Here is a 26,051-nt window from a genome sequence, read left to right as displayed (position 1 = left end):
TCTATCCCCCAAGAACCAGGTACTCTCTAAATTAGATTAGATTAGATTAGATTTACTTTATTAATGGGATATGAGTATTGCCCTAACGTTGCTAAGGAATTGGTCTCCAGCAACAGCTCTGTCCCTGCAAAGACTGACGCACAAAACAGTCATGCTGATGGCTTTGGTCACGGCACCAAGAGTACAGTCGTACATAAGTTAAGGCTGGACTATATGACTTCTTCAACAGGAATATAACGTTTCATATTACGAATTAGTCAAACAGAACAGACCGGGATCATCAGGCCTCAAAATAGAATTTAGGGATTACCCTACAGATATCGTCTCTGTATAATAAGACAATTATTGTTCTATATGGAGAACACCAAAAACATCTGAGGCTATGAGATGGCACTACTAATCAGCCACAAACAAACCCACAAAAAAGTGTCGGTTCAAACTATTTCCAGATGGCTGAAACAGGTTTTAACAACAGCTGGGGTGGATACTAACATATTCAAATCTTATTCCACCAGAGCTGCAACTACATCGGCAGCTATGGAGTTGGATGTACCAATGAACCAAATCCTCGAGACAGCAGGATGGATCAGGGGAAAATGTTCCAACTATTCTACCACAAACCAGTAGTTAAACTGGAACTTTGCAGAGCCAATTTTAAGTTCTGTAATATAATTTCACCCCATAAATAGGGGCTATAATTTGTTGTTAACAATTTATCATGGATTTCAATGTTGGATTCATGTCTAAACATGTTAACACAATTCCTCCCACAGTCAATTAAGGCAGATGTGATGCATGGACTCGTTTCCACGGCATGAAATCACAGAGCTTTGAAATCTTCACGTAGTCACTCACGTGACTCCGAAGTAAAATAGTAAGATTAAACGAGAATTTACCAGTTCGAAGTTTGATCGTTATTTTATGAGGAGTATGTTGAGGGAATACGTGCCCTCCGCTCCCACCCTTGATCATATACTCAACTGGTATTTTCTTCTCTAATCTTACTATGTTCAGTCATTACAGTTATCTGTGATTTCACACCGCTGCTTTGAAGAATGACACGCATGCGTCCTGGCGGGGTTCTTCACGTATTCTCTCAACGTACTCCTCATAAAATAACGATCAAACTTCGAACTGGTAAGTTCTCGTTTAATCTTACTATTTATTGACACAGGTTGATCATACGCTGAATAATCCAACCACATTTTTGTTTGGAAGTGGAAAGAACTAATAGAAATTGCATTCATTGCAATGTGTAAAAACAGTTGAGATACTGTGTTATAATTTTGCTGCATGTCATTGTGGTGATCATGTCTTGATTGGTGAATATGTTTAGTTTGTGACTTTATTTGAAGCAGAAATAATATGTGAATGCTTCATTGAACATAATTCTGACTGGTAACTACACACTTTGTCCGAGCATATTATCGCACGCGTCATTCAAACCGTCTTAAATGACCACCTAAACTGTCATTTGGCAACCTAAAAAGCTGCCAAGGTTGCCCAGCTGGCAACAGGGAAAAAAGTTAAGTGAGAGCCCTGTCATTGTAACAGCTGTCATTTGATGGAAAGAGAAAAATAGCAGAATGCAGAATATTGTCCCACAACATTAGCGTTAGCTGCAGAAGAAAAGGTTCAAGGTACGTAATGTGGTAGGTTCGCAATGTGATAGCTTGTAACATCGGTAATAAACTCGACCTTATGAGGGGGACTGATGACAAGGAAGATCTGCCCCTGAATCTGGTGGTAGCTGCTTTCAAGTTTTTATATCTTTTGTCTGATGGGAGAGACGAGAAGAGGGTATGAAAAACATCCTTGATTATGTTGCCTGTTTCCACCATCTCCTCCACCCACCCTACCCCCCCCCAGGCATTCACATCACTATAATAGTCTGAGTGGATAGATGGAGTGCTTCCATCGTCATCCGTCTCAGCCCAACACACAAATCTGAAATCTTTGTACGCTCATCATGTATCATCATTTTCTTTTATTGCACTATCCTCTTGATCACAATAAGACAGAAACAAAAATAAATTATTGAATTATTGAAACATGATTCCCTTAAAAAACAAACTTGCTGCTGTAATTTTTTTACACTCGAAAGTCTATTCTTTGTTTATATTTTAAATGACAATCTTCAAGGGTGATAATGCATACTTTATTGATTTTGACAAAAACCAAAGCTCAGCAACACAGGCAGCATTTGTGAGGATAACTGGAGAGACAATGTTTCGAGTTGGAACCCTTCTTTTAACTGATTACTTCAGACCCAACAACCATCAGCACAGGGCCGGATTTAGATGAAGAGAGGCCCTAGGCTATTCCACTTGTGAGGCCCCTCCCAATTCCCCACCCCCACGATGAGAGGACGATGGAAGGGTCCACCAGATTGACACCGATGTGCAGCCGAGCGTGGCCAATGAGATAAGGGCTCGAAAGCTGCGCTTTTTATTTATTGCCAGTGTAGTGTCGAGTTATCAGCTTAAAGCACTATTATTCTGAAATGGAGGGCAAGGAAAATTACTGAAGTGTTGTTTAGAGACTACAGTGCAATGTGACAGCACATGTAAGAAAGGCCTATGACTGTCAAAAATATTATTCACCAGGCCCGTATGAAGCTTTTCAAAAAGGGGGGGGTGGCATGGCAGGATTACAAAAAATTATGTGGAAAAAGTGCATGCAGCGCATATCACAAGTGCGAAGCTGAAAGACCCGTGCGGCCAGGGTCCATTGCCCGCTTAAGAGCCCTGTAAACTCTGGGGTTTTAGATGCTCTCTGGTGCATTCTGAGCCTTACTTTGGAGCATTTTTGAGTCAAGAGTAATGAGTGGTTGGAATGGGATGATTGGGATCATTGTTGTATACATTTTTTTTTAATCAAGAATTGAAGCTGTCCTTGTTTTAATAATCAAGTTGTACTGTAAAATGTTATGTATAATGTTATAAAGGAGCAGGCAAACACCGCAAATAAAATACAGTAAGTTTTTGCAGTCAATAAAACCTTTTTTTAGAAAATGTTTTGTGTGTTGATTTGATTGCCTGTTACTGTTTGACTGTGTTAGTGTGTGCACATTAAAAATGATGCAAAATGAAAGTCACAAACTATGGAATTCATATTTTTCAGTATTGTTATTATGGAAAAGAAAGCAGTTCCAATTGCTTGATATTATTCATATGGAGGAGAAAATATAATTGCTCTAAAACCTACCTTAATTTTGCAATATCACTAAAGATAATCCCCTTTCCCTCACCCCTCTTTCTTCCCCCCTCCCTATATCTCCACCTCTCTCCCTCCTCCCCCCCTTCCCCTCTCTCTCTCTCTCTCTCTCTCTCTCCCTCCCTCCCCCTCTCTCTCCCTCCCACGCAGCGAGGCTCCGACTCCACACCGCAGACACCACAGGTTCACACCCCCCCCCCCCCCCCGGCCTGGAGAAACAGGCACTCCTGCAACGCAATATTCAACTACTTTCCTGGAGTAGACACGAGGCATCGAGGTGATTGTGTGGAGTGCAAATGGAGATCTGAACCCGCCTGGGCCCATTGCGCACAAGCAGAGAGACAGCGTCATTTTGCGTCGCTACTGCGTCACCGGCTTCCCCCAACTGTGCAGGTGCGGATGGTCGCAATTTTCCCCCAAAAAAATTTCCAGCAGCCAGAATCAGAATTTCGGGTAATTTCCATCCAAGTGAAAACGCTGATTGCGCTCCAATTTTTTTTTTTCCTCAGGATTTATTTTACTCTGGGGAAAAAAAACACCTTCGCCGGAGGCCCCCTAGATTTTGAGGCCCTAGGCTACAACTTATGAGGCCTGTAGGTAAATCCGGCCCTGCTGAGGCCCCCCGAGATCTCGAGGCCCTAAGCTTAAGCTTGTGAAGCTTATACGTAAATCCGGCCCTGCATCAGCCTATTAAACGCTACAACCTCCAACTAAGCTCTGAACCACAAAGACTTGGGGGAAAGGGGTATTGTTTTTGTCTTTGCACTATTATAATGCATTTTTATATACTGGACATCTTTATTGTTTAATATGGTGTTTACAGAGTACAATGTTTACGTATCTGTTGCGCTGCTGCAAATAAGAATTTAATTGTTCTGTTTCAGGACATGTGACAATAAAACACTCCAAACATTTACAATTTTTTCTGACTCCAATTTCATTAAAGGTTTCTCAATTATAACTCTCTCTCTTTACCCCTTATATTATTCAGCTAGAGTATTCATCGCACCATAGGGTGACTGCTTACTTGAGTGTAACCGTTATATGCTGCTCAATGAATCCTCTGTGAATTTAATAAACTCCGACTGGAGTCTGGCAGTCCTTCCTAGTGGCAAATCCAAACTATGCTCGTCTCATCAGAATGCACAGCTTTAAATGTACTTCACATATTCAACCAGCCAACACCCTGAAAAAAAAACAAGTTTTTTCAACTTGTTCACAGACACCTTCTGACAGGCTTTTCTTTATATGTAAAATGTATAAATATTGACACTGAACGGGTTTAGTTTAATCTAATTTAGAGATACAGCGTTGAAACAGACCCTTCGGCCCACCGACCAGCTATCCCCACACATCAATATCAGTTTTATTCGTCACTTGCACAAAGTGCAAGTGAAATAATTTGCCAGCAGCGCAATGAAAAAGAACACACACAAACCCAATAACATTTTTTAACACAAACATCCACCACAGCATATATCACTGTGGTGGAAGGCACAAAAATTGGCCAATCCTCCTCCATTTTCCCCCGTGGTCGGGACCTCAACCCTCCGCAGCCGCCAATGCGGGCGTCCAGAAGTTCAGACAAGGCAAAGTCCAGACAAAGTCCAGGTAAGTCCAGAATCGGTACTGCCCCACCGGAGACCGCGGCTTTAGGTTGGTTTAGGCCGCAGGCCGGCGGTCGAAGATTTAAAGTTCCCGCCGCGCCGCAGAAGCACAACAGACTGCAGGGCCGGCGGTCAGAGCTCCTCTCCAGGGGTCCCCGGTGAGGGACCCCGCTCTTGATGGTAAGTCCCCGCCGCGCCTGCGGTAGAAGTAGGCCATGGACCGGTGGTCGGAGCTTCTTCTCCTCCCAGGTCCCCAACGAGGGATCCCAGGCCCAGGACGCCACGCTAGTTGGAGCTCCGCAGACCGGGGCTTCAGGCTGCCGCGGGCCAGCGAACGGAGCGCTCCCTTCCGGTGACCCCCGGCGAGGGCTCGCCCACTCCGCGCCGAGAATCCACGCTGCGCCCGCCGCTGAAGCCCCGTTTCGGCCTCTCCATGGAGGAGGCGACCGAAACGGTTTCCCCCTTACCCCCCACACAAGACACACAGAGAGACATAAAAAACAGACATTAAAACACACACAAAAAATAAAAAAAGTTGAAAAAACCAACACGCTGCTGGCAGGGCTTCCGGCTTGCAGCGCCCCCACCGACAATATCACATTAACACTATCTTACACATATTAGGGACAATTTACTATTTTAGACAAAGCCAATTGACTTGTACGTGTTTGGAGTGTGGCAGGAAACCGGAGATCGCGGAGAAAACCCATGCAGGTCATGGGGAGATGGTATAACTCCGTACAGACAGCACCCATAGTCAGATCGAACCCGGGTCTCTGGCACTGTAAGACAAAAACTCTACTGGTGCCTCACTGTACCACCAGTTCAGGTGAACCTGAACTAGAGCAAGTCATCCAATGACCTAATAATAGGGTAACTAGACAACTCTAGTCATGGGAATTGAAATAAATTTAGGAGGACAAGATACAGAGCTTGTACATGGGAACTTGCTCTCAATATTGGTTAATGTTCTTGGGTGTTTGCTTGAATGCGTTTAGTCAGATGGTGGTGAATCTGTGGAATTCTTTGCCACAGAAGGCTGTGGAGGCCAAGTCAGTGAATATTTTTAAGGCAGAGATAGCTAGATTCATGATTAGTACAGGTGTCAGTGGTTATGGGGAGAAGCCAGAAGAATGGGGTTAGGAGGGAGAGATAGATCAGCCACGATTGAATGGCGGAATAGACTTGAAGGGCCAAATGGTCTAATTCTACACCTATCACATCTGACCTTATGACCTTGATATGGTAATTAGGTCCAGAGAACAAGTTGCAGAATCTACGTTGTATTTTTTCCCCTTAAAAAGATTTGACATCAAGGTTAAGGACTACTGCAACTAGATACAGTACACAAAAGTTATTTTGAGCCAAGTATTGGCACTCACATTAGAAAGCTTAAAGATTCATACAAGTTGTTTTTGAGCTCCAGATGTGCAGAATGATGAACAGCTACATTGAATAACAGTTACTCCGGAGGAGAGCAAGTGTGGCTATTGATTCTGCTGCATGTGGACTATCCTGGAGTGGCCAATGCTGAATATTTTAGACAGTCGTGAGTAACATGACCATAGTTTGGAAAGCCAGTTGGACTGGGAATTGAAATTCTGAAATCCGATATACAGAAGCAGTGGGTCATCCCACTTCTGACACCATGTAAACAACTGAGTCATACAATCTTAAATCCAAGATCATCTTTAATCAGTATTCAAACTATAGCGGTACAGCAGATTGTTAGTTGTCAGAACATCATAACCGCTTCCAAGACTGAGCAGTACAGGAGGTGGGTGTTAATATAAATCGTACAGTAGGGTGGGGTTGGTGATGCTATCCTATTGGTTGTCATGCATAAACCAATCTACAGGTAAAGTATTTGCATAAAATGCAAATAGATAAGTATGAAACCTAAAACAAGACAAATATTAAAGTCACAATGTGACTGTCCAAGGCTCAGCATATGACGTTTCCAGATGATTAATCTACAATATACTGAGAGCTGCCTTACCATGGTGATTCAAAATATGGACAGTTTCCAATTTATAAACTACTTTGACATATCCATTGACTTTATTTCAAATATACAAGGGAATAGTAGAGAAGCAACAATTATGCAACAAAAACATTGAGTTCTGGTTAGCTCATTTTACAATTTTATACAGCTGGAATATTAACTTGAGCTATCAAAAGCTTTCTCCACCTATACACCATCTATGACCACCTTTGACCCCCGTTAACCTCCCCCCCCCCCCCCCCCCCCACTTTCTCTTTCAACCCTACTCCCATCTAAAAGCCCTCCGTTTCTTCCTCGACTGAAGAACCAACCAATCCCGTCAACCAATATTCTCCTCCGCATAGCGGAGCTGATCCTTACCCTTAACAACTTTTCGTTTGACTCCTCCCATTTCCTCCAAAACCAAGGCGTAGTTATGGGCACGTGCATGGGCCCCAGCTATGCCTGTCTCTTTGGATGGTACGACAAACAATCCTTGGCCCTATCCCGAAACTCTACCTCTGCTACATTGATGACTACATTGGTGCCTCCTCCTGCACCCACGCAGAACTCACTGACTTCATCCATTTCACCATTAACTACCATCCGGCACTCAAATTCACCTGGACCATTTCCGACATCTCCCTACCGTTTCTAGACCTCACTATCTCCATCGCAGGTAATAGACTACTGACCAACATCTACCATAAACCCACTGAAGCCCATGGCTATCTCTGGACTACACTTCTTCCCACCCTGCTTCCTGTAAGGACTCTATCCCCTACTCCCAGTTCCTCCATCTATGCCGCATCTGCACCCAGGATGAGGTGTTCCACACCAGGGCATCGGAGATGTCCTCATTCTTTAGGCAACAGGGGTTCCCCTCTTCGACTATAGATGAGGCTCTCACCCGAGTCTCCTCTATATCCCATTGCTCCGCTCTCACTCCCCATCCCCCCCCCCTCCACTTGTAACAAGGACAGAGTCCCCCTTGTCCTCACCTTCCACCCTACCAGCCGTCACATACACAGATAATCCTGACATTTTCACCACCTCCAACGGGATCCCACCACTGGCCACATCTTCCTATCTCCTCCCCTTTCAGCTTTCCAGAGACCACTCCCTCCGTAACTCCTTAGTCAATTTGTCCCTTCCCACCCAAACCACCCCCTCCCCTGGTACTTTCCCTTGCAACCGCAGGAAATGCTACACTTGTCGCTTTACCTCCCCCCTCGATTCCATCCAAGCAGTCTTTCCCAGTGAGGCAGAGGTTCACCTGCACCTCCTCCAACCTCATCTATTGCATCCGCTGCTCCAGGTGTCAACTACTCTACATCAGTGAGACCAAGCGCAAGCTTGGCAATCGCTTCGCCCAACACCTCCGCACAGTTCGCATTAACCAACCGATCTCCCGGTGGCTCAGCACTTCAACTCTCCCTCCCATTCCGAATCCGACCTTTCTGTCATGGGCCTCCTCCATGGCCAGAGTGAGTCCCACCACAAATTGGAGGAGCAGCACCTCATATTTTGCTTGGGTAGTTTACACCCCAGCAGTATGAACATTGACTTCTACAATTTCAGGTAGTCCTTGCTTTCCCCCTCCGCCCCCTCCCTCCCCTTCCCAGCTCTCCTACAGCATACTGTCTCCGCTTCTTCCTTTCTTCTTCCCTCCCCCCCCCCCCCCCACATCAGTCGGAAGAAGGGTTTCGACCCGAAACGTCACCTATTCCTTCGCTCCATAGATGTTGCCTCACCCGCTTAGTTTCTCCAGCATTTTTGTCTACCTTCGATTTATCCAGCATCTGCAGTTCTTTCTTAAACAACGCATCAATCAAGACAGTTTTCATTAGAGACCTTATTCATTCCTGGGGTCACTCTGAGACAGGACTCCGCTAATCAGCGATCTGTGTACCAAAGAAATCCTAGCAGAGATTGGATTATTTAGAGCAGAAGTCAAGGGACATCGCTTCCAGCTATATTTCATGTGACATGTCTCACCAACAAATGAGTAGTTTGTGTAAAGTGATTGATACAAGCCTCCACCAAGCTGCAAACCTTCTAATCTGAAACACAGATCAGTACCAGCAGTAAACTACAGGTAGCAGGTCAGATGTCCTGACGCACTGTCAAGTTGTCCAGTCATAATTCATAGGCTTTTGTGATTCAGCCTTGATAATGAAGATGGGTAATGTTCAGGAAAGATTTTGATCAACGAGAGAATCTTACCTTGCCAGGATTGAAATTAACATTCTTTGCACTACCATGTTCATCCCCAGACACTGCAGGCTGATTGTTAAAGCCTTGTTTGACATTCAGTGCTGTCAGCTCGTCCTGAAACAAAAGGAGAACCATTAAGTCAACAGTTTAACTGCTAATACACAAGCACAAAAGATAATCTTTACTGCTATCTTAGAACTTCTGGCAAACTATAAAATTGATCTGAAGCAACTTGTTTTCCTGCATAAAATGGAAATCAATTAACGTTTAATTTCATAATTCAATACAATGTTCTTTGTAAAATTATGCAACTTTCGATGAGTGTTAGTTTACAAATGTAAAAATCCTAACAAATGCATTTGTAATTACTCACCAACACTTGTTTTCAAAATTAACCAATAGTTTTAAACCCCTCACAAGAACACCAAATTTGGCAGTTCTTATTGTCTATTTAGAGTCACTGAATCATTGAGTGATACAGTGTGGAAACGGGCCCTTCGGCCCAACTCGCCCACACCGGCCAACAATGTCCCAGCTACACTGGTCCCACTTGCCTGCACTTGCTCCATTTCCCTGCAAACCTGTCCTATCTATGTACCTGTCTGTTTCTTAAACAATGGGATAGTTCCAGCCTCAACTACCTCCTCTGGCAGCATATTCCATATACCCACAACCCTTTGTGTGAAAAAGGTTAACCCCTCGGAATCCTATTAAATCTTTTCCCCTTCACCTTGAACCCATGTCCTCTGGTCCTCGATTCCCCTACTCTGAGCAAAAGTCTCTGTGCATCTACCTGATCTATTCCTCTCATGATTTTGTATACCTCTATTAGATCTCCCTTCATCCTCCTATGCTCCATGGAATAGAGACCCAGCCTACTCAACCTTTCCCTATAGCTCACACTCTCTAGTCCTGGCAACATTCTTGTAAATCTTTTCTGAACCATTTCAAGCTTGACAATATCTTGCCTATAACATGGTGCCCAGAACTGTACACAATATTCTAAATGTGGTCTCATCAACGTCTTATACAACCGCAACATGACCTCCCAACTTCTATGCTCAATACTCTGACTGATGAAGGCCAAAGTGCCAAAAGCTTTTTTGACCACCTTATCTACCTGCGACTCGACCTTCAAGGAACCATGCACCTGTACTCCTAGATCCCTTTGCTCTACAACACTACCCAGAAGCCTGACATTTACTGTGTAGGTCCTGCACTTGTTCGACGTCCCAAAATGAAACACCTCACACTTTTCTATATTAAACTCCATCAACCATTCCTCTGCCCACCTGGCCAAATGATCCAGATCCTGCTGCAATCTTTCACAACCATCTTCGCTATCTGCAAAACCACTGACTTTTGATCATGTAATAGATTTATTGCACATGACTTTTAACCACCTGCTAAATGTTGCATTCTTCATTTAAGCTAGTCTTCAGTTGTAGCGTTTTATTTTGTTAAACCATTAAACAAAATTTCAGTATTCATTTAACATCAGTACTGTACAATTTCTAATCTTATTGTTTAAGAAAGGAAATATAGAGAGAATCCAGGGAACTATAGGTGAGCCTCACACCAGTTAGGATTTATGTCCATTTGGAAGACAATGGACTAATTAGGGATAGCCAGCATGACTTTGTATGCATGTCTCACTAACTTGACTGAGTTTTTTGAGGAGTTGACAAAGGAGATTGATGAAGTTAGGGTTGTGGATGTTGTACACATGGATTTTAGCAAAGCTTTTGAAATGGTCATGGTAGGCAGATCCAGAAGTTCAAGTGGATTCGGAACTGGCCTATTCATAGAAGACAGTGGGTCGTGGTGCATAGGCGTGGCAGTGAGCACACCATGGCAGTGGATTTAAGTGGTACCTCACTCATCTATTTAGCACCTATTTTTTGGCCCCTGGGGGTCCCACAAGTCTACACGCAGTGGGTAGTACCCGGCACGCTCCCAATTTCGTTCATTTCAGGTGACCCCCTACACACTCCCATAGTCAGACATTGGTACGTAGTTCGTCTAACCTAATGTCTCTGGGCTGAAGGTCTATAACCTGGCCATCCTATTTTTGCGGCTAACCAGTGGTTTGCATCTTGCAGTGTAGCCTCTGTATTTCTGTTCATGAAGTCTTCTGCGAACAGTGGTCATTGTCAAATCCACACCTCATTCCTGAAGAGTGTTTCTGATCTGTCGGACAGGTGTTTGGGGAGTTTTCTTTATTATAGAGGGAATTCTTCTGTCATCAGCTGTGGAGGTCTTCCTTGGCCTGCCAGTCCCTTTATAATTAGTAACCAGTGCTCTCTTTCTTCTTAATGATGTTCCAAACTGTTGATTTTGGTAAGCCTAAGGTTTGGCTGATGTCTCTAACAATTTTATTCTTGTTTCTCAGTCTCATAATGGCTTCTTTGACTTTCATTGGCACAACTTTGGTCCTCATGTTCATAAACAGCAATAAAAGTTTCCAAATGTGATGGAAAAGCTGGAGGAAAGACGAGGTGCTGAGAGCTCTCTTATACCTGCATTAAGGGAGCAATTAAACACACCTGAGCAATTACAAACACCTGTGAAGCCATGTGTCCCAAACATTATGGTGCCCTGAAATGGGGGGGGGGGACTATGTATAAACACTGCTGTAATTTCTACATTGTGAAACCAAAATGTATAAAAACACCCTTTAATAACATCTGACAATGTGCACTTCAACCACGTGTGATTTTTTTTTTCCTATTACAAATCTCAAATTTTGGAATACAGAGGCAAATAAATAAATGATCGGTCTTTGTCCCAAACATTATGGAGTGCACTGTATATTAACTTACATAGTTAAACCTTCAACAGCCATGCGTCTGTGCCAAAGGCCGCTGATGTAATCTCCATTGCCAAGCTTTAGATTTCCTTTATCAATTTAAACTTGAGACTCAATATTACTGTTTTCATAGCATGAACTCTTTTATGTCAATCTGACCCAAAAACACCAACATTTTTCTGCAACTTGAAACCACAAGATGTCACAATCAAAACAGTGGAGGAAGTATTGTGGAAGAAATTTAGAGCCTTTCAGTTAATCTAAAAACAAGATTCTGTACAATTATTGTAGTATATATGTCATTGGGGATATGAATGCAGATATCTGAGATAGGAACTCATTATTTGCCAATCATACGGCTCAGTTCTGTCAAGATAATAATTTAATATTGTCAAGGAAAATGCTTTTACCTACAGATAGTTATACTTATATTAGTGAGGCCTGGCACACTACGTCATGGCTGGACCACTGTATTAGTACAGCTGATGCACATGCCTCATTGGGGTGTATGAGCATTTTGTATGGGGCAGCAATAACTGATCATATACCTGTTGCTATGACAATAAATATTGAACACCTACCTGTGGTATCCAGAGATAGAAATAGCTTTAACACAGAAAAACTGAACTGGTCAACCCTCACAAAGGAAGACATCTTAGCCTATTATGCCCATACAGATAAATCCTTAAGCAATATTCATCTACCTAAAGATGCAATAATGTGTAGTAATGTTAATTGTAAGGATATGAAGCATAGGAGAGATATCTGCTCCATGTATAATGTTATAGTAAGTGCTTTATATGTAGGCAGTAAGCCCTACTGCAAGCATAAAAATAAGAGATATAAAATCAGGCCTGGCTGGAATAAGTATGTAACTGAGTATCATCCTGAAGCCCGTGAAGCCACTAAATCATGGGCTATGGCAGGTAGACCCAGACAGGGGCCTGTGTTTGAGTACAAGAAGCTCACTAATGCAAGATATAAGTATGCTGTTCGCTTCATCTATAAAAATGAGCAAGCTATGAGGGCTGATTCCATGGTTAAGAAGCTGCTAAGTAACAATGCTACTGATTTTTGGAAAGAAGTGAGAGCACTTAACAGTTGCAAAACATCTCTACCATGCACTGTAGATGGAATCTCTGGAACAGCTAATATCGTGGAGATATGGCGACAACATTATAGTACTTTATTCAACTGTGTCCAAGGTGATTTGTATAAGGTGGACAATATTGAGAGTATTGGCTCAATGGTGATTATGTCACATGAGGTGTATCATGCCATGAACAAGCTGTTCAACAACAAAGCAAGTGGCTTGGATCATATTTCTGCTGAATATCTTAAGTAAGCGAGTACGAGGATAGCTCCTCTCCTTGCTATTTGTTTTACTGGCTTTATGATTCATGGCTTGTTACCAGACTCAATGTTGTCTGTTCTGTTAGTGCTGGTCATTAAGGACAAAGCTGGTAAAGTAGCAGCCTAAATAATTACAGGCCCATAGCTTCAGCCCGCATATTGCCAAAAGTCTTAGAAAGCGTTCTGCTGGGTTCTGTTAACTCCACAGATAACCAGTTTGGTTTTAAAGCTAAACATGGCACTGACTTGTGCATATAGGCCCCAAAGGAGATTGTAAACAAATATAGAGGCAAAAACTCTTCAATTCTTATGTGCTTTATTGATGCTTCCAAAGCCTTTGATCGTGTTAATCACAGAAAGCTGCTTGTTAAAATGAGTCAAAGAGGGGTGCATTTAATACATTGTGGGAATTCTGGCTTACTGGTATGCCCACCAGACTATGCAAATAAAATGGGGGCAATAGGGTCTCAGCCCCATTTGGGGTAAGCAATGGTGTTAGACAGGTGGGGATTTTGTCCCTAGTCATTTTTAATCTTTATATTGATGATCTGTCCAAACAATTGAAAGCTTGTAATACTGGGTGCATGATTGGTAATATTTTAGTGAACCATATAATGTATGCAGATGATCTTGTGGTCTTTAGTCCATCTAGCACTATCTGGTCTCCAGCAGCACCTTACTATATGTTCTGTGTATGGTGTGGAACATTATATTAAATATAATGCTTGTAAGGGTGCTGTTATGATCTGTAGAACCAAAGAGGATAAATGCCTAAAATATACTGATTTTAAATTGTCTGACAATAATCTTAGTGTCAGTAATAAGGTAAAATATCTTGGGCATTTTATTACAGAACAAATGACAGATGATGAGGATATTTATAGGCAACTACGTATACTGTATGTACAGGCGAATATTCTTTTGCGGAGGTTTGGTGCATGTACAGATGTGGTGAAGATGTTGCTGTTTAGAGCATATTGCACACCACCCTATACTGCGCAACTGTGGTCGAACTATGGAAAGACAAGTTTGTAGAGACTAAAGGTCTACAACGATGCCATGAGAACACTGCTAAGGAAACCTTGATGGTGTAGTGCTAGAAACATGTTTGTGGCTGCGGGAGTCAGTACTTTAGAAGCTACCTAAGAAATCATATGTATAAATTCATTTGCAGGATAAATGACTCTAAAAATGTAATTATTGTGGCCTTGTCAAACATAAGGTTTAGCAATACACGCTACGAATCCCAGTTGTGGAGACACTGGTATCGTTGTCTCGATGTAGGACATTGATCATTCTTTTTTATTCTGGATTTTAATTCATGTATTGTGTTTTTTTTTAATATATATATATATAATTTATGATGCTTTTATAAGTGATATACTTAGATTTTATATGTATTTTATGATGTTTTTATATGCAGTGTATTTTTATGTAATGTTGTCCCTTGTCTGGACCTTGAGTCCGAAATAAAGTTTATTATTATTATTATTATTTGGAAAGTAGGTAACAGTGTACCTTCTGCAATAATGCACTTTTTTTTAAATAGTGTAGTAGTATAATGCAGTGAAGAAAGCGAATGGTATGTTAGCTTTCATAGCAAAAGGATTTAAGTATAGGAGCAGGGAGGTTCTACTGCAGTTGTACAGGGTCTTGGTGAGACCACACCTGGAGTATTGCGTACAGTTTTGATCTTCAAATCTGAGGAAGGACATTATTGCCATAGAGGGAGTGCAGAGAAGGTTCACCAGACTGATTCCTGGGATGTCAGGACTGTCTTATGAAGAAAGACTGGATAGACTTGGTTTGTACTCTCTAGAATTTAGGAGATTGAGAGGGGATTTTATAGAAACTTACAAAATTCTTAAGGGATTGGACAGGCAAGATGCAGGAAGATTGTTCCCGATGTTGGGGAGGTCCAGGATAAGGGGTCACAGCTTAAGGATAAGGGGGAAATCCTTTAAAACCGAGATGAGAAAAACTTTTTTCACACAGAGAGTGGTGAATCTCTGGAACTCTCTGCCACAGAGGGTAGTTGAGGCCAGTTCATTGGCTATATTTAAAAGGGAGTTAGATGTGGCCCTTGTGGCTAAAGGGATCAGAGGGTATGGAGAGAAGGCAGGTACGGGATACTGAGTTGGATGATCAGCCATGATCATATTGAATGGCGATGCAGGCTCGAAGGGCCGAATGGCCTACTCCTGCACCCAATTTCTATAAATATATTCAGGTTTACTTAACCATAATAAATGGCATGTGTGTGATTAGCTGTGGAGAGCGGTAACAGAAAGATGTGGGATTGGGGCCTTGGCCTACAATATTTAAAAATACATCAAAATGTCAACACCAAACAAAATTCTCCCACTTCAGCCAAGTCATTTTAATTTTCCAATTCACATGTTGATCCTAATTTTACATCAAATCTGGGATATATTTTTTTTAAATAAAGGAAAACATCCCTGAAAGGAGGTTTACAAAAGGAGGTTTCTAACCTTCACCACTTCACATTGAGAAAAAAAAGAATGCGAAAATAAACTGAACATGTAGTTTATAATAATTAAGGAACAACTTAAGTTGAGCAATTTTTAAAAAACATTTACTTTGCAAAGCTTTTAAAATATTCTTTGGTGGTATGTCAGTGGAACCAAGCTCTTCTCCTGAAGATTGTTTGAAATAAGAGTTTGAACAAGATGAAAGATTACACCAATGAAATAGTATTTCAATAAATTAAATTTCAAGCCCTGTATCGAATATGAGGTACAGGGTTTTCAAATAGAAATCACTTAGACGATTACCATGTAATGATAAACCTGCCTCATCTTAACCGACAGAAATAAATCAACACATTAAAGCAAGTGGTTGAGTACTTAACGATTTTGAACAATTACCCAATAAACACGATACATGGTAACTCAGTCTTTGGTTGATGGAACAACAAATACGGGATATTTTGCCTGCAGTGCCCATTTGCTTCTTCATGTAGCATTATCCTTCATCTGATTTTAAAGTTAAAATTTTAACTCTGATTTTAAGACCGTATACCTGCAGATTCCTCAAATGTTACTTGCCCAGCTCCTATTTAAATTTGAGAAATGAATTTCCAGCCCCCTTTTTCACCAGAGTATTTAGATTGCAACAAAGTGAAAAAAAATTGATTTAAATGAATGATGACAAACTTTTGTCAAAGGGATCAGCCTCTCTATTAAAACATTGTACCATCATCATAACTTCTAATAGGTTACTCCTAAAAATATATGTGTCAAGAACACTCTTAATGTTTCCAATCTCACGTCTCAACTGAAATCTGTCATGCCTGGTTATAGCTTCTGCACCTAAAAAGTTCTCCAGAGATGCTGCTTGACACACTGAATTACTCCAGCACTTTGTATCCTCTTTAATCTCACCCCTCTCACTTTAAGCCTATGCCCTCCAGTTTTTGAGTCCCACTATCCTGGGAAAAAGGTGGTGAACCTTCACCTTTGCCATGCCCCTCTTGTACGTCTCAATGTCATTATTCAACCTCCTATGGTTCAAAGTAAAACGTCCCAAGCTATCCAATCTCTTGCTATCACTCTAATCGCCAAGCCCACATAATGTTCTGGTGATGTTGTTTTGCACCCTTTCCAACTTACTGACATCCTTTCTATAGCTGCAGGAGCAGAATTATACACAGTACTCTCATTGTGGTGTCACCAGCAACTTGTTAGCTGTATCAAAATGTTCCAACTTTTGTAGTCCACACCCTTCCCAATGAACAAAAGCATGCAAAATGTCTTCACCATACTGTCCAACTGACTTGCCACTCTTAGTGAACAATGCACCTGTACTCTCAGACTTCCAGCATTGATTTTTGTCTTCAATTTACTTTGAATTTTGGAATTTTCAGCTTCTTTTTAAATTACAGCATTTGAATTGTTTTTCTCCTTATTTTTTCTGCTTCAAGTGGTTTGCTATTTAGATCCCGAATCATCTTTTGTCAGCTTCAGTTTCACTATGCTCAATGTCCACTTCCCTGGCCACAATGAATAAATTCCCCATAATTCCACAACGCATATTCCATCATAACAAGTCAATTTGCATTTGAACCCTTTCCTTGCAGCCATCATCCAGACTTATTTTCTCCATTTACACATTCAAAAGCACTCACCTGCATCTACAAATTCCTCCACGATGTTTAGCTATTTACTATTAGCTATTTAGGGTCTTGACCCTAAATGTCAACCATTCCTTCTCCCCACAGATGCTGCCTGTCCCACTCTTCACATTAAATTAATTGTTCTATTATTTACTCTGTTGAAAAAAACCTAACTGTTGTGCTTACTGACAAAATAAGTAACTAGACGTATAAAACTGGCAGTGCTTTACAGCAACTAAGAATTAAAAGAGAATAACAAAAACACAAGCAGATCATTTAGCCCCTCAAATCTCCTAATCCTTCATTGAGATGACTGCTCTTCTACTTTGTCTGATTTCCTATCCAAATCACATATTCTTCAATTCCCTTTGTACCCATAAACCTGCAAACCTCAGACTTTAATATAATCAATAACTCAATAACCATTTCCCTTTGAGGCCGAGAGTACCAGAGATTCACCATTCTGCATGAAGAAATATGTTCATCTCAGACTGACAATGGCCCATGACCCCCAGCTCCTAAGTATTTCAGCATCTACCTGCAAAACCTTGCATGTTTCCATTTGTTTCTTCGGAGCTAGAAGGAATATAAACTAATCACATCGTCATTTCTTACAGGAAATCCACTCACCCCAGAATTTAATGTAATGGATCTATACCACAAAGTATTCATGGAAAATAAAGCCTTGGGCACAGAGACCAAAGTTATATAAAGTAATTCATAAATGTTACATTTGTTTTATTTACACTCCGAGAAATGTTCTGTCATCAGTTCATCATCAACAAAGGCTTCAGATTTTGACATACTGCTACACAATGCAATTCCTTTCCCACCCCTGTCCTCTTTCTAACATGAATCACCAATAAATGCCTTCTCCAAATTCAACATTTCAACCAAGCTTAAGGTAACAGAAAGATGTGGGATTGGGGCCTTGGCCTACAATATTTAAAAATACATAAAAATGTCAACACCAAACAAAATTCTCCCACTTCAGCCAAGTCATTTTAATTTTCCAATTCACATGTTGATCCTAATTTTACATCAAATCTGGGATATATTTTTTTTAAATAAAGGAAAACATCCCTGAAAGGAGGTTTACAAAAGGAGGTTTCTAACCTTCACCACTTCACATTGAGAAAAAAAAGAATGCGAAAATAAACTGAACATGTTTACTCTCCCTGGAGTCATGTGAATAAAAGAGAAAGTTGTATCTTGAGAATGTAACATTGAAATATTCAAATAAATAATGTGCCCAAGTCTATGATTGATCATGTGCCCAACCAGTATTTGCAAGTACATTGGAAAAAATATCTTGAATATTTGGAAGGTGCCAAATTCAGTCATACTACATACAGTCTGTCAATTCCTGGAATACTACCCACACTGGATCTTTATAAATACAGAGTTGGAATAGTCAGGCACATAAATTAGTGCATCAGCAGGAGATGAGCTTGGTATAAAACAGTTATGTGCAAGATATTTTGTCCATGTTAGTTAGTAAAGCAAATCCACGAGTGTTACATTTCAAACACTTCTGTATGGAGTGCATTACTTCTGCATAGCAGATTGGGGGGGACGGGGGGACGGGACGGGACGACTGGGACACATCCAAGCCAAAAATCAAAGATGGTCAACTGGCATAAATGATCAGTTCTGATATAGACAAAAAGTGTAATAAAATGGAAACACAAGGAACTGCAGATGCTTTTTCACACAAATAAAGTGCTGGAATAACTCAGCAGTTCATGCAGCATCTCGGTCGAACATGGATAGGTGACATTTCGGGTCAGTGCCCTTCTTCAGATTGCCAAAAAAAAGCAAGCTACCCAAACTTGGAGCTTTCAATATTGAGTGCAGAAGTTTGCTACATGCTCAACCAGATGAGCTGTTGATTCTCATGCTTGCTCTGGGTCTCATTGCAATAGTGCAGGCAGCCAGAGACATATTCATTAGTAGTCGATTTAAAACAAGGCTCTACTTGTCCGTTTCATTTTTATAAACATTAAAGCTTCCATTGCACCATTCAGTGTTGAAACCTGCAGATGCACTTTTCTTCCTTAGCCATCACTAAGAACCTCCATCCAGTTCACGTCATTGCCCCATTCTGTATGATAATTTGAACATAGCCTTGTAAACCTCATATTTCAGATCACACAATACTTTATTTTTACACTATAGTTGACAATATCTAGATTTAGGGGTATCTTAGACTACTCGGAGGACAGAGTTATGATCCTTTTCAAACTGAAGCACACACAAGTCGCAAGTTAAAGAATGAAATCAACAAATGCTACTTCCTCTGTTCTTACAAATTGTTACTGCGATTCTAATCAGATCAACTTTCTTAATCCGAGAACAGATGTTATTGGAAGATGAATGTTTAGCTATAAATTATATTTAAATTATATTTAAAAGTATCTCTTGACGGTTACCTGAAAACATCACAGCACATGGAGACATTTGTGTATTCAGAAAATGGCTTTTCACAACATGCTCATACACCTAATGCACAAATATTCTCTCCTAAAGATTCTGAAGAATAGCAATTGGACTTAAAACCAACCTAATCTGCGTGTACTAGTTTTACAGAAGCAAAGCAGGACATAAAGTGGTGGAGTAATTCAGCAGGTCAAGCAGCATCTCTATAGAACATGGATTCTGGAGTTGATGTTTTATATGTGAAGAAGGGTTGTGATGTCACCTATCCATGTTCTCCAGAGATGCTGCTGGTCCTGCTGAGTTACTCCAGCACTTTGTGTCCTTTTGTGTATTAACCTGCATCTGCAGTTCTTTGATTCTACATAAGTGCAGGATCATATTAATCCCAAGACTACATAGAATGGTGGTAATATGTTGATCGTGACCATAGCATCATATTACAGGTGCAAGTCTGGGTCTCCAGCAAAGAACAACTAACTAATTAACAAGTTGTTTAAGCTAGTGCATTCCAAAAGAGCGAAGAAACAATCATCTTATACCATCATGACAGGAGAAAACAAAGGAAAGAAAATACCAGTTCTAGGTTACAATTCAAGACTAAGAAATTCTATTCTGACTCCATGGGTATTCACTGATAGATCCAGGATTTCAGTTGCCTTTACATTGAACACAGATTTTTGCTTAAGGAAATCAATTTCTTGAATTTGTGCGCAAGGTGTTACATAGAAACATAGAAAACAGGTGCAGGAGGAGACCATTTAGCCCTTCGAGCCTGCACCGCCATTCATTGTGATCATGGCTGATCATCCACAATCAGTAACCGATGCCTGCCTTTTCCCCCATATCCCTTGGTTCTGCTAGCCCCTAGAGTTCTATCTAACTCTCTTTTAATTTCAGCCAGTGAATTGTCCTCTACTTCCTTCTGTGGCAGAGAATTCTACAAATTCACAAATCTCTGGGTGAAAAAGTTTTTTCTTATCTCAGTTTTAAATGGCATCCCTTTATTCTTAGACTGTGGCCCCTGGTTCTGGACTCCCCCAATCATCGGGAACATTTTTCCTGCATCTAGCTTGTCCAGTCCTTTTATAATTGTATATGTTTCTATAAGATCCCCTCTCATCCTTCTAAATTCCAGTGAATACAAGCCCACTCTTTCCAATCTTTTCCCATATGACAGTCCCACCATCCTGGAGATTAACCTCGTGAACCTACGCTGCACTGCCTCAATAGCAAGGATGTCCTTCCTCAAATTAGGAGACTAAAACTGCACACAATACTCCAGATGCGGTCTCATCCGGGCCCTGTACAACTGTAGTAGGACCGCTTTACTCCTATACTCAAATCCTCTCGTCATGAAGGCCAATATGCCATTAGCTTTGTTCACTGCCTACACTACCTGCATGTTTACTTTCAGTGACTGATGTACAAGGACACCCAGGTCTCGTTGCCCTTCCCTTTTTCCTAATCGAACATCATTGAGATAATAATCTGCCTCCTTGTTCGTGCCGCCAGATAATCTACATTAAACTGCATCTGCCCATCTCACCCAACCTGTCCAAGTCACGCTGCAACCTCCGAGCATTCTATTCGCAGTTTGCAATGCTACCCAACTTTGTGTCAACTGCAAATTTGCTATTGTTACTTTTAATCCCATCATCAAAATCATGAATACATATTGTAAATAGTTGCTGCCCCAGCACACAGCCTTGCGGCATTCCACTCGCCACCGCCTGCCATTCTGACAGGGACCCATTTATTCCTACTCTTTGTTACCTGTCTGAAAACCAATTCTCTATCCATGTCAATATCCTAACCCCAACACCATGTGCTTTAATTTTGCCCACTAATCTCCTGTGTGGGACCTTATCAAAGGCTTTCGGAAAGTCCAGATACACTACATCCACTGGCTCTCCTTCATCCATTTTACTTGTCACATCCTCAAAAAATTCCAGAAGATTAGTCAAGCAGGATTTCCCCTTCATAAATCTATGCTGACTTGGACCAATCCTTTTACTGCTATCCAAATGCGCCGTTATTACTTCTTTTAATAATGGTCTCCAGCATCTTCCCCACCACCGACGTCAGGCTAACTGGTCTATAATCCCCCGTTTTCTCTCGCTCCTTTCTTAAAAAGTGGGATAACATTAGCTACCCTCCAATCCATTGGAACTGATCCTAAATCTATAGAACATTGGAAAATTATCACCAAAGCATTCACGATTTCAAGAGCCACCTCCTCGAGTACCCTGAGATGCAGACCATCAGGCCCTGGGGATTTATCAGCCTTCAGTCCCATCAGTCTACCCAATACTATTTCTCACCTAATGCAAATTTCTTTCAGTTCCTCTGTCTCCCTAGATCCTATGTCCTCCAGTAGATCTCGGAGATTGTGTCTTCCTTAGTGAAGTCAGAACCTGTTTGTTTGGTTCATTACCTGTTCATTTCCTTGTTCCTCATAATAATTTCACCTGTTTCTGCCTTCAAGGGACCCACATTTGTCTTTACTAATCTTTTTCTCTTAACATATCCTTCTTTAAATTCTTGGCCAGCTTACCCTCGTACTTCATCTTTTCGCCCCGTATTACCCTTTTTGTTACCTTCTGTTGTCCTTTAAAAGTTTCCCAATCCTGACTTCCTGCTACTCTTTGCTAGGTTATACACCTTTTTAAAATTTTATTCCATCCCTAACATCCCTTGTCAGCCACGGTGGCCTCGTAGAATCTTTCTTCCTCTTTGGAATGAAATTATCCTGCATCTTCTGGATTATGCCCAGAAATTCCTGCTATTGAATTGAATTGAATTGAATCCTTTATTTATTTGTCATTCAGACCTTTCGGTCTGAACGAAATGTCGTTGCCTGCAGCCATAGATGTAATAATAAACAACACATAATAAACACAAATTAACATCCACCACAGTGAGTTCACCAAGCACCTCCTCACTGTGATGGAGGCAAAAGTCTTAGGGTTGCTGTCTCTTCCCTCTTCTCCCTCTGCACTGAGGCGATACCCCACCGGGCGATGGTAAGTCAGTCCCGCGGTTCAAGCTCCGCGGCCCTGGGGTGGTCGAAGCTGCCGCCCTCCAGTCCAGCGGACGCAGTTGTTGCCACGGGAGCTCCGGAAAACAGGCATCAACCTGTGACCCGCGAGCTCCCGACGATGTCATCCACTGGCCCGCGGCCGAGCCCCGGATTCCACAGTCTCCATATTGCTGTTCCACAGTCATTCCTGCTAGGATCCTTTTCCAGTCGACCTTGGCCAGTTCCTCTCTCATGCCTTCATAGTCCCCTTTGTTCAACTGCAACACTGACACTTCTGATTTACCCTCCTCCCTCACAAATTGCAGATTAAAACATCATATTATGGTCACTACCTCCAAGCTCCACTGCCTCCTAACTCCTTTACCTTGAGTTCCCTTATTAAATCAGGTTCATTAGACAACACTAAATCCAGAATTGCCATCTCTCTGGTAGGCTCCAGTACAAGCTGCTCTAAGAATCCATCTCAGAGGCACGCTACAAACTCCCTTTCTTGGGGTCCAGAACCAACCTGATTTTCCCAGTCTACCTGCATATCCACCTCCAGTTTATATTCCATTTGGAATAATTTGGAGGACCAGGAAACCAAACCAAAAAATATTGAAATCTCGCATGTGCACAGTGGCATTACCTTTGTTACAAGCCAATTTTAACTCCTGCTGCAACTTGCACCTGAAATCCAGGCTACTGTTTGTGGGGCCTGTAGATAACTCCCATTAGTGTCTTCTTACCTTTACAATTCCTTAATTCTATCCACAGCGAATCTACATTGTCAGTCCCCAAGTCACCCCTCTTAAGGGACTGAATTTCATCCGTCAGCAAGAGCTACCCCACCTCCTCTACCCACCTGCCTGTCCTTTCTATAGGACGTATAACCCTGAATATTCAGTTCCAAGTCCCGATCCTCCTGCAGCCATGTCTCTGTAATCCCCACAATGTCATACTGTACCTATCAATCTCCAACTGAGCCTCAAGCTCATCCACTTTACTTCGTATACTTCGTGCAGACATTAATACTTTTAATCCGAAAGGAAGTCACAAACACCCTTGAACATTGTATTTCCATGTTAATGATTACTCCTACTGAATCAATAACATCATATTCTGTTGTTATTTTTGCACCAAAATAAATATATGATCTCTGCGAGAATTCAAATTTACATCACTGAAAACATCACCCGACTGTCAACAATGAATGCCATAATTCAGGTAAGCAAGTACTACGCCTATTTACAAAATTAATAATTGCCCCTGGGCCTAAAGCTACAAATATTATGTAAGATTGAAATGTTTCTCTGAATGTTTTTTTCTTAGAAAACTATTTTCTAACAGTCCAGTTACTATTTTAATCTCACATATACATTCTAATTCAAGCTGGAAAGGGTACAGAGAAGATTTACAAGGATGTTGCCAGGACTAGAGGGTCTGAACTATAAGGACAGGTTGAGTAGGCCAGAACTCTATTACCCAGAGCACAGGAAGATGAGGTATAATCTTATAGAGGTGTTTAAAATCATGAGGAATAGATCAGGTAGATGCACAGAGTCTTTTGCCCAGTAGGTGAACCGAGGACCAGAGGACATAGGTTTAAGCTGAAGGGGGAAAGATTTAATGGGAATCTGAGAGGTAACTTTTTCACACAAAAGTGGGTGTATGGAACAATCTGCCAGAGGAGGTAGTTGAGGCTGTGACTATCCCAACGTTTTAGAAACAGTTAGACAGGTACTTGGATACGACAGGTATGGAGGGAAAAGGACGAATAGCAGGCAGGTAGGATTAAAAATTTGTCATTTTGCTTCCTGGTTTGCTGCATAATAATATTTCAATGTGATTACTCAGCCGCCTTCGTGACAATCTTGTTGCTGGATTACTAATCTCAAAATTAATTCCTTACGTTGAGAAAAAGAAAATTCACAGCACACACATCAATAATTTGTTACCTTAATTGGTGTTACCTTATTGCTGACAACAAAATCCAAGCCAGTACATCAGTTCTGATGAAAGATCAGCAACCTGATGTCTGATCTGTTGAGTATTTCAAGCTCTTTCTGTTTCTGCAATTTAGAGGTTGCTGCTGGCATTGGTATTGGATATAATTTAAGTAAATGGAGTAAAATAATTGTTGATAGTTAAGAAGTTACACAAGATTTGTTGCCGTTGAAAACAAAGATTAATGACTGGATACATTTCTGTGGCATTGTTAATGTCATCTCAAAAACACTTTACACTATGAAACAACAGTGCTTTGGTTTACTAAAGCAAAACAGCAATTTAAAAATGGCACACCATAACATGGACTTTTGGGGAAATTAAAAAGGAACAGGCAAAAATCAGGGATACAAGGAGGAAATGTTAGTCATTAGGTGTTGACGGAACATCCACTAATAATGAAACATTAAGATGGCAAGATTACTTCTGGAGATGTGTACACAAAAACTCACAAACTAAACTGGCTCAAGGCACTGGAATAACTTCAAAGCAGGGCTTCAAAGTCAATTCACCTCATCTGGAAAGGAAATTGTGCCCATGAAGCTTAGAAAGAATCTGGGTAATGAGTGCTAGTTTTGTAAAGTTGGGGGCACAAAGCAAATGTTTATAAATTGGTGTAATTTGTGGAGGGTAAAAAGGCTCTGGTAGAGAGAGAACACAATGCGGGCATAAAAGTTTTTTTTTTTAACTATGAACTTTGTAATCGATAGCAAACATTGCAACTGCTATGCCTTATATTGGTGGAGTTTGTGAGGACTTCTGCGATCTTATTAATGATGATTATCCGCATTAAACACATTACTGATGGGTCGGCTGAACAGTTAAATGGGCTGCACACCGACCCCCTTTCTCCCCCGGCGTGGGCTCGCCACTCTCTCCCACAGAGGCAGTTGGATGAGCCAGAGGACTGCTGTGGGAGAGCAGTTATGTGTACGTTTTTCTTGAAGTCTGTGGAACTGTTCTAGGCCCAAGTGCGGCCACAGACAGAGACTATTTATTGTTTACATGGAAGCTGCTCTAGGCCCGGCTCCCTCACGCCGGCTTACTTACCCCGCCGGCCCGGCTGCTTGAAAGAGTGACTGGCCGTCCTCCCGGGGAATCTCTACGATTTTTCCTACCTCTTTCTGTTTGGGGTCCTGCGGGTAAACGTCTGGCGGCCCGAGCCGAGGCCTTTTCAACGGCCTGTGCTCATAACTCAATATCCCGAACGCCGCCATCTTTGGGAAACCCGGCTTCACCCAGCGAGCGGCGCCGAACGTTGACGG

General features: G+C 41.5%; 1 protein-coding gene across 4 annotated transcripts in view; it reads right to left on the bottom strand.

Annotated features, from left to right (window-relative positions):
- Positions 1-26,051, bottom strand: part of med12 (mediator complex subunit 12) — a 120,536-nt gene extending 94,485 nt beyond the window's left edge. For 3 of the 4 annotated variants that reach the window (XM_033030651.1, XM_033030652.1, XM_033030653.1), the window contains exons 1-2: positions 25,905-26,020; positions 9,034-9,138 (exon numbers count right to left, since the gene is read on the bottom strand). In XM_033030651.1, coding sequence (XP_032886542.1) covers positions 9,034-9,138; positions 25,905-26,003 — 204 coding nt within the window. In that variant the 5' untranslated portion in view covers positions 26,004-26,020. Of the gene's footprint in view, positions 1-9,033; positions 9,139-25,904 lie in introns of all 4 variants that reach the window. The other variant, XM_033030649.1, reaches the window with a different exon arrangement.

Source organism: Amblyraja radiata, chromosome 12 (genome assembly GCF_010909765.2).
Source record: "Amblyraja radiata isolate CabotCenter1 chromosome 12, sAmbRad1.1.pri, whole genome shotgun sequence".
NCBI lineage: Eukaryota > Metazoa > Chordata > Chondrichthyes > Rajiformes > Rajidae > Amblyraja > Amblyraja radiata.
The sequence above is the reverse complement of the archived record's forward strand: the minus strand, read 5'-3'. Positions and strand labels throughout refer to the sequence as shown.